The sequence below is a fragment of the Alligator sinensis genome, unplaced genomic scaffold (genome assembly GCF_000455745.1).
Source record: "Alligator sinensis unplaced genomic scaffold, ASM45574v1 scaffold164_1, whole genome shotgun sequence".
NCBI lineage: Eukaryota > Metazoa > Chordata > Crocodylia > Alligatoridae > Alligator > Alligator sinensis.
In genome coordinates this window covers 50,705-60,270 of record NW_005843272.1, presented here as the reverse complement: position 1 = coordinate 60,270, position 9,566 = coordinate 50,705, and the positions used below count along the sequence as shown (strand labels likewise).

At 53.5% G+C, this 9,566-nt stretch overlaps 1 protein-coding gene across 3 annotated transcripts in view; it reads right to left on the bottom strand.

The window, feature by feature from the left end:
• Positions 1-9,566, bottom strand: part of ASPSCR1 (ASPSCR1, UBX domain containing tether for SLC2A4) — a 44,781-nt gene that overhangs the window by 24,004 nt on the left and 11,211 nt on the right. Inside the window, exons 3-5 of one of the 3 annotated variants that reach the window (XM_006038168.3) lie at positions 5,886-5,943; positions 5,132-5,205; positions 3,990-4,413 (exon numbers count right to left, since the gene is read on the bottom strand). In XM_006038168.3, coding sequence (XP_006038230.2) covers positions 3,990-4,413; positions 5,132-5,205; positions 5,886-5,943 — 556 coding nt within the window. Of the gene's footprint in view, positions 1-3,989; positions 4,414-4,540; positions 4,566-5,061; positions 5,206-5,885; positions 5,944-9,566 lie in introns of those variants that run through there. The other 2 variants (XM_025194652.1, XM_025194653.1) reach the window with 2 other exon arrangements.

The window sequence follows — 9,566 nt, the reverse complement described above, 5'->3', positions numbered from 1 at the left end:
CAGAACCAGCCAGGAGCCTGTAGCCACAAGCCAGCAGTCAGCACAGCTCGGCAGCACTGCTCTTGCATGCTCCCACGGGGAGCTGCACCTTCCAGAAGGCAGCCCCAGCCCCCCGTCCCCCTGTTCACAAGGCCAATGCCCTTCTCACCCCAAAGGCCTCCACCAGCCAGTCAGAATAGCAAACCCCTCATTCTCCATGGGGCAAATCCTCACACTGTTACATCCCTCGTCCCACCACACACCTGCCCTGACACTTTCCAGGCACCCATGATGGCAGCAGCCCCAGCACAGCCTGTGCCTCTGCGCTGGTCAGGCATGAGTACAGCTGAGAGCACTACTGCATCTTGACAGCAGTGAGTCTGCCCTGAATTGCAGACACATGTAGCTAGACCTGCACTGCTGAGCTAGTGCCTGGAAGGGCGTACAGCAGCTGGATCCTGGCTGCCTACGGGGGATGTGCTCGCACCTGCAGGCACCACGCGGCACATCACTGAGGGGGCACTGAGGCCACGGCATGACAATGCCTCCCATTCCAGCAGCTGCACTGCCCCCCTGGATTTTTACTTGTGTCCCTTGACCCACAGCAGAGCAGAGCAGCTGCCTGCCACCCTCATACCCAGCACCCTGGTCTACATCTGGGATCATCTCAGGGGGAGACTAATTCCCCTACTGCACGGCCTGAGTGCCTCAGCCAGGCTCCTCTTCCCATACACACATCACCCACTTACCCAGGGGGTGTCTTAAATAGCATAAATGAGTCTCTCATTAGGAGGCCTGAAGGCCCATCCTCTAAAAGCTTGTTCTCTGGACAGAACCTCCTCGCCAGGCACCTCATACCCAGAAGCAGGCCGGCTCCATCCTCACAGGCTGCAAGGGACTCCCCAGGCCTGCTCAGAAGGAGGTGGCAGTCGGCTATGCCCAGCCATGCTATCCCTCCACTCCCGGTCCAGGGCGCTCTGCACAGGAAGTCAGGGCGAGGGACAGTCTCCATCAACATTCGGTGGTCATTGCCAGGCGGTTCCTATCTCCAGTCAGATAATTTAAGGGGGGAGGAATTGTACCTTTCCCGATCACCTGTCCCTGCCAACAACCGCTGGGCAGCTGAGGGCAAAAGGCACAGCCCTGCTAACTAGGGATCTTCATGCCCCAAGAACACCAGCTCTTTCAAGTTCTCTATTTTTGCTGCTCAGGTACCCCACAGGTCAGGATGCCAGAGCCCCCTCTCAGGCCTGCAGTGCATCTGGCCACTCTCACCCATACAAGACAACCCAACATCAGTAGCAGCCCAGTTCTACTGGAGATCACTGCTCCAGTCCTGAAAACTGGAGGAGATGGGAGGCTTGAAAAGCTGCCACTGACTTCAAAGCAGGGTGGCCAAACCCTGCTCCTCTCTGAGGCAGCTAGCACCACTCTCTAGGGCAATTCAGAGCAAAGGCACCTTCCAGTAACAAATGTTCTGACATCCAAATCAGCATGCAGCGGGTCTGTGAGCCATGCTCAGCACAGAAACGAAGGGACGCAGCACAGATTTTATCCAGCCTTTCTTCAAATCCAAAAACCACACACAGGCACAATGTTAATGGGAAGATTCCTTCACTTGAAAATGGACCTTTGATGTTTAAAAATACTTTGTTTTGTTTTGGGTTTTTTCCTCAGGACTGAAGAGGGACAAAAAGCAGATGCCATGTGGCCAGCCTGGCTCTGGCACTGCTGCGGGAGTAGGGGAGCAGGGAGTGGCAGGAACAGGAGGGAGCGCCATGCCATCAATCAGCAGCAAAAGCAGAGATCAAAGTGGCAGTCAGGATCACCCACGTTTCACACAAGGGCAGAGACCCTCGGACAGGATGGAGCCCGCAGAAGCTGAGGCAGCTCTCAAGAGCTGGGAGGGGATACTAAGTCCAGAGGCACAGGGCTGCACCACACTGAAGTCCTGTTGGAGCAGTAAGGAACCTCGGGGTAGGCCAGAGCTCCCATGCACAGAGTCCGAGGGTGCCCCCCAGCTCTGCTGGGCAGGAGAACGGCAACCCCACCACAGGCAAGAGAACAGGCCATGCCTATGGAGATGAGCTGGTGCAGGCCTACAGCAAAAGAGCAGAGTCCCCTTCACACCCACCTCCTTGCGGATCGGGCAGCAGCCAGAGCAAGCGATTGTTCCTGGGTAAGCAGAAAGCGTGCTGTCAGTCCTGCGGCTGAGCCCCTTCTGCAAGGGGTCTGATGCCGAAGTTCAGAAGGGAGCAGCCACTCTGGAATGTACATGAATATTCATGACTGAGCTGGAAAAGCACTGCTCTGCTGCTTCTCAGGACCTCCAGGTCTAGCCTCTGCTTCCGAGTGTAGGAACCAGCAGAAACGGGGACAGCCCAGATGTAAACCTACATGCAGACACCCCTTGCCTGCAGCCAGCTGTAACGGTTCCTCCTGCAGCTGATGCTGCCTTCTGCTCTGGCAGCTCACTGGCTGCATGAAAGCTGCTTCAAGACACGCAGGTGTGCTTGTGCTTTGGCAGCTGCCGCATGCCACAGAGCCAGGCCAGTGCAGACAGGGTCTCTGTGACAATGGGCAGGGTGGGGACATGTCTACACCTGTCTGCTCCTTGTTGGCATAGGAACCTCCAAGTCCCGCTATGTACAGAGCAGATCTGCCCCTGCCCCAGGCATGCCACTGTTGCATTCAGATGGGCCCCACCAGGCTGCAATGGTCCCAACTGCTGGCCCAACCCAAAAAACAATGGACAAGGGAGGGACCTGCAGTTCATCAGCCCAGGCAGATGGCTAAGGAGGGGCACAGAAGAGACAGCTGTCTTTCCTGGTAGTAGATTGGGCAGAGAGGGAGAACCCAGAGGGGCCCTGCCTGGCCTGAACACAGACAGGTGCGCCCTGGCTTGGCCTATGTCTGAGGACTCTGCTTTTATTCTTCATAACACAGGCTGGTGGGTCAGGAACTCCTCTGCAAGGCAAACGCTACCATTCCTGCATTCTGCCCTACTGCCCACTGGGCACCCAGAAGCCAGATCCAGAGCCAAAGGGAGCTCTGAGGGATGGTGTATGTGCAAGTAGGGAGCTGGGGAGAAGGGGGGGGGGGTGAGGAAGGGAAGGGGGCAGGTGCTGGTCTGGGGACAGGAAGCTGGATTGCAGAGCTCCAGGTCCCAAAGCAAGGCTTGGGAAAGACTGCGGCCAGAGGAGCACATCCGAGAATCTTAGGGCTAGAAACAGCCACCAGACTCCACCAAGATCTGGGTGGTGCAGAGGCATCTGGGTTCCCACACAGACAGGTGCCCGTGGGTCAGGCTGCAGTGCTTCAGGACAGGACACTATCCCAGCACAGACTGCAAGCAAAACACCTCCCATGGTCGGGGCTCCTGTCAGGCTGAACAGAGCCCAAGAACTTCTTCTCAAACCTTGCGACAGTGGAACAAACCTGACTATACCAAAGGTAACTGAGCCACATGCGCACCCACAGCAGATTAGAACATGCAAACCTGGACCCTGAAATCCTGCCTCACCCTTGTAGAACCACAAAGCAAGCAGCAAACGAAGTCTCAGCTCTTTGTCCATAGGGACAAGAGGCGTTTGATGACTGCACCTGGCCCTGTCAGGCATTTGGGCTGTGGCTTATATGGAACCTGCCACAACATCCGGTTCTTGTAGGCTGCACTCCCCACCAGGCCGTGTCCTTCCCTCCAAGCACGCAGCTCAACAGACACCACACCTGTCAAAGCCCAGACCAGCTCAGGGCTGGAAGCAAAGTCTAATTCCCCACTGCTCACCTCCTTCTGCAGTATCAGTCACCCATCCCAGAGGGCAGCACTCCTAGCTAACACAATTTCCTCCTCTTCAAAGGCCACAGCTCAATGCTCATGTTATAGGACAGACAACGCTAGGCACTGGCAAGTCTCTCTTTACAGACGACCTGTTTTCTGCAAAGCACAATGAGAGAAATGCACTCCCTAACCAAGACCTGACACCACACACAAACAAAGCTCCCCTTACCTGCTCATGTTCCTTTGGCTGTCCCTGGCTAGTCTTGGTCTTTTTTGGCTTAGAAGGGCCTCCAGGACTACAGAGAGATGTTGGCAGCTTTGAAGATGGCATGTCTGACACTGGAACTGCTGCAGCTGCAGGAGACTCTCCAAGACACTGCCCACCTCCAGAGAAAGGGACGAAGGGGACAGGTGCTGCGGCAGCCTGCAGCCCCCCTGAGCTGGCCAAGGCATTGGGCTGCTCATCTGTACAGCTCTTTAAGGAGGCAGACACATCTCTGTGGTCCAAGTCCTTTGGGAACGTGTTTGTTTGAAGCAGAGGCAGATCCACAGCTCCTTCAGTGCAGACTGACCTCCGTGGAGGCTCATTTGCTTGGGCTGCAGCGTCCACAGCCTCCTCCTGGCCAGATGAACTGTGCTTCTTCATGACAACCCTGTAAGGAGATGCCAAAGGAAGGAATGAAAGCACTATCACTGACGCTGAGAGCCTGGCCAGCCAGCCCTGTTCCCACCGTGCCCCACACAGAGGGACTGCAGAGCACAAAGAACCCCGGCACTCACAAGCTGCTTCTTAAGGACAGTCAAAGAAAACCAGTCCTAGTTACTCTGAAGTCTGAAAGGCCTGTGAACAGCCCCCACTCCACAGAAGAAGTCTCCCTTTTGGGGAAAAGGACAGCAGTCAGCCCTGGAAGGCACCCAACCTCCCACAGACTGAGCAGGGCTAGTAAACCAGACAGACGGACACCCCTCACCCCAGCCAGGAGGAGGCACTGCAGGGCCCGGGAGTTGAACATGCGTGCCATACAAAGCAGGAAAGGTACAATGGCAGGATTTGTCCTACCCTCAGAGGGACTTTAGCTTGGAATTATCCGATTCACTCAAGGGAAAAAAAAGCCAATCTATGCAAGCCCCTTTAATCTGCACAACACAACTGGTCAGTGCCAGCATCTGCAGCTGCGGGAAGCACATCTGGGAAGCAGTTTCAGATAAACAGGGAAATACAATAATTACTGAGTGCCGCGATGTTTTTCTCTTTGAACTTTTAATGCATTTTTTTCATCCTTGAAACAAAACAAATTTACCACTGGAGTGAAAAATAGAGGGAAGAAAGGGGAAGTGCCCAAGCTGGAAATGCATCTCACTCCTCCCAACCTGATAATGGCGCTGCCTCCAGTCAGGCCAAGCAGTTTCAGTGTTGTCTTCTCCAGGGCATCCCTCCCTGCTATCTGCAAAGGGAGAGAGAGGGGCACAGGTTTAAGGCACCTGCCTGCCAGCCAAAAAGTCAACCAGCAGGGCCCAAGCCGGCAGCCTCAGGCCAGCACGTGGCACCCATGCTGACGGCAGAGCTCAGGGTGCTGCCACTTCCGAGACAGCTGCACATGGGACAGGAGCGTCTCAGAACTGCCCAGCCGGGGACACTTCCACCCCAGAGGGAACACCAGAGGCAGCAATCCCACGCAGAGACTGCAGGTCCCCAGCCTCTACCCCCTCCTTGACCCGCTCCCAGAGGTCAGCGGGAGACACTGGGGCCATCTCAGGAGAGCAGGCCCCACTCTGCTCACACACAACATATTAAACAGAAACGCTAATGCAAGGAGATCAAAACTTGGTGGAAAGCAAATATTTATTAAAATGAAACCACTGTTTTGACTCTTGGGTTTCAGAAGAAGCCGAGAAAAACACAAGCAGGTCATTGAGAGCATTTTATGGGCTCAGAGGTCTGAGCAGCCCTGGGTTATGTTCCAACAGAGCTTTTTTTCCATACAAACACGTCAGGCTTTGAAAAGACCAAAGCTCTTCGACTTCCCCTTTCAAGAAAGGTCTGGGAGAAAACATTTTCCAGGTTGGAAAGTAGCGCTGGGCTTTCCTTATTTTCAAGGACAGAGGGAGGGAGCTGGTGACTTACCTCATCTCGCATGTAAATACAGACTGGGGAAGAGTCACGGGGCTGTTCCACAAACTCCCTGCAAGGAAAGGGAAAGAAAGTGCAGCCATCACTCCAGCCACCGCCCCACAGCCCGTCCCGTGGAGAGGGACAGCGCCAAGTAAGCCGAGCAGGCCACTCTCCATTCTCAGGCACACCAGTGTAAATCCAGAGCAGCTTCACAAGCCCAAGTGAGAGCACTGTGCAGAGGTAAACCCTTGGCTAAACATGCCAATTATCCCTTCAGAGGCGGACGAGAGCTAATGGTTCAGCTGGATTCTGACATGAGTTTCCTAGATCACTCGGACAACTCATGCCCTGTGCCTCAACGCCCCACCTTTAAAGATGGGGTAATACTTTCTTTATTCCACCCACCATCTAGCTTCACTTCTCTGTTACAATGTAGACTGGATTGTGTTTGGGGCAGGGGCTGTTTCTTCTAGCATCTGGTGGAACAGAGTCCCGTGCTAGACATTACTCTGATTCAGCTACACTACTAATCTGAGCACAATGGTGACGATGCAGAGTCATGCAGAATGGATGTGGCAGCAGCTTTTGCATTTGAGAGAGCAAAGACCAAACCAGGCCACATAAAAGGCAGCTGCAAGGCATGAGATGAAGACAGGGCTGGAAGTCCAGTGAGACAGGGCACACACAGGGAGAGCTGCCAGCAGAGGAGATGCAGAAAAGGAGAGTGCAGACTCAAGGACGGAACAGGTGTTTGGTGGTGGAGGAGGAAGTCGAGTGAAGATGCTGCTCTCTCCCTCTCAAGAAACAAAAACTTTCAGTCTAAATATCTCAGAAATGGAAATTTAACTTCAAGTCTCCCTGGCCCAGGCACAACAGCCACTGTTGCCAAGCATCTCATAAATGCTGCAGGGGCTGCAGGTAGGCTGACGCGTGATCCTTGTCAGCAGAAATGCCTAGGTACTCCCGAACAGTAAATGTTGTCCGAGGGCTCCAGAGGTCAGTGCAAAAATAAGTGTCTGGAGGTCCTGGGTCACAAACCAGGCTGGAGCTGAGAAGAGGGGTGGTGGAGGATAGTGTCACACTTCTGAATTTGAGCTGATTAATTTGCTTAGTCATCCTAGACCCCGCAGAGAACGTTCCCTACTCTCCTCACGGGAAGAAGGAAGCAGTGGAACAGATACAGCCGAGGGATGCCTGGGACTCCTGGCTGGTCAGATGCTTCTCATGAGATCGGTCTCCAAAGACGGATAGGGAAAGGGGTGGAAGAGGGGCAAGGACTGGGTTTATATCAAGCTCCCATGGTCATGATATATAAGGATAACTACCACGAGAGCCTGAGAGAATTCCATTTTGAATGGTGAAGTAATCTCAGTTCAGGCTTGAGAAAAACAGTACGGGCACCAATCACAACTGGGGAAGAGAGGGAAGCCCTGGTGGGATCAGCCTGGCTGTCATGCCTGCTGCTTGGGACATGATGTTGGGTTGACAATAGACACGGAGGAGGAAGGAAAACGCATGTGAACAGCAACACTAAGTTCGTACTGTAGTCAACAGTCTCTGCTGCTGACAGGTGGACATTTCCCACTTGAACTGGCTGAAAACCTAAACGTTCTTCCTCCTGATGACAGGTGTACAGATGTTCAGAGGCCTGAATATGGCCCTAGAGCCCAATCAGCTGTGTAAAGACTCATCCATACAAGACCTGAGAAGGTCTGGTCCTTCAAGAGGAAAATCACTGGTAGTAAGAACTTTGGGGATCCCTGGGGACCAGCGAACACTACAGGACATGGCATTTCCTTACCTAGAGAATCCCTGGGTGGAAATCGGGGGTCAGTGGTGCACGCCTGCAGAGGGGGAAAAAGCAGGGGAGCTGTAGGCAGTGCTGTGCTGCCCCTGGTAAGAAGGGTGCATGCTGGTGTCAGGAAGACAGCAACAGATCTGCAAGCACCATTAGGCTCTGGTACCAATACTGGGTCCAGTCCCATGAGTCTCAGTGTCATGCCAAGAGAGAAGTATTGCTGGTGTTGACTACTGGTAACGGAGGTGACTCGGCCTCAGTCCTCACTGAGGGAGTCTGTGCCACACTGACCTGGGCTAAGTGATCCAGGTTTGGGACCCAGAATTAGTTCACAATTCTTTCCTCTAGTCCGAGGAGGTGGCTGGGTGCTATATGTCACCTCGATACAGTGCTTCCACCTGCTCTGAAGTGGTACCCGACTTCAGTGCCCATGTCCCAACGTCCACAGACAAAGCTGACTCCCCTCAAGCCCAGGCATGGAGAAGGCGCTGGCTAGAAACAGCGACAACTAGATGGCCAGAAGCTTTTGCTCAGTTTAGAGTTTTTGGAAGATTCTGAACGTTCAGTACAACCCAGCAGGTAACAAGTTGTGACACTGGGAGCAGAGGTCAGAAAGCTGCTCATCGGGTTTCAACACACTGGGTAGGGATCAGGCCAATACCCCTTCGTTTCACAGTTGTTAGGGTTAGAAGGGACCTCAACAGATCATCGAGTCCGACCCTCTGCCCTGGGCAAGAAAGAGTGCTGGGGTCAGATGAGACCCCAGCCAGGTGCTTGTCCAGTCTCCTCTTAAAGACCCCCAGGGTAGGGGAGAGCACTACCACCTCCCTTGGGAGCCCATTCCAGATTCTGGCAAGCCTTACTGTGAAGAAGTTCTTCCTGTCCAACCTAAATCTGCTCTCTGTCAGTTTGTGGCCACTGTTCCTGGTTATTCCTAGGGGTGCCCTGGTAAACACAGCATCTCCAAGTTCTTGCTGCCCCCCGCCCCCCGGTGAATTTGTAAATGGCCACTGATACTGAAGCTTTCACCATTTATTGCTAACAACTTTCACCTTTGGAGCCCTACGTGCCACTGCAGTTTATATCGTTATTTAACAGAGGACACTGGGTAAAACCCAGCAGCCTGCCCCTCCAGTGGAGACATGCCATCTGCACTCCAACAGCTGCTCCACTGGCAAAAGCGAAACAGCTGAAATTCCTCATCATGTAGACTGCATTGATCCCAGTACCCTCCGAGCTCTGGTCTCCATGAGGGCTGGCTCTCTGCAGCCTCACCCCAGCAGGGAACAATCATGCGTCACCTGCTGCTTTTACAAAAAATGCCTTTCTGCAAGTCCACTAATGAAATCCACCTGACAGCCGAGTAAAGGGATCCTTCACAGCACGGCTCCGGAGGCCTCTGAGAAGGGAGGTAGCAGCCAGCCTCCGAAGCCAACTTGTCACTCTGTGCTCCACATGCTGCTGACTCCAGCCGATACCCCAGTGCTAGCTATTAACTCCAGCAGGGCTTTGCAGTTGACTTAATTAAAGGGTTGTACAAACATTCATGCATATCTGTGTCTTCACTTACTGACCCCAAACAAGACGATAACAAATCCCTCAGGACACCGTCAGCCTGAAATAGTTTCAATCTGTGTGTTTGTGAATTAAATGTTTTGGAAAAACTTTATAATAAAAAGACACCTTCCACAGTAACAGTTACCTGCACTGTACCTGCAGGAGGGTCCATGCAACCACAGCCTCCAAAGCACTTACTAGTGTGGCGTCTAAGTGCTAAACAGAAATGCAGGAGTAAGGAGGAGCAGGTGTTCCCTCTCCTGTGTGCAGGGCAGGTGCAACTTGTCTGCATCTAGGAGGAAGGGTCCTGCTGCCTCCTTTGTCCAGCTCCCATCATT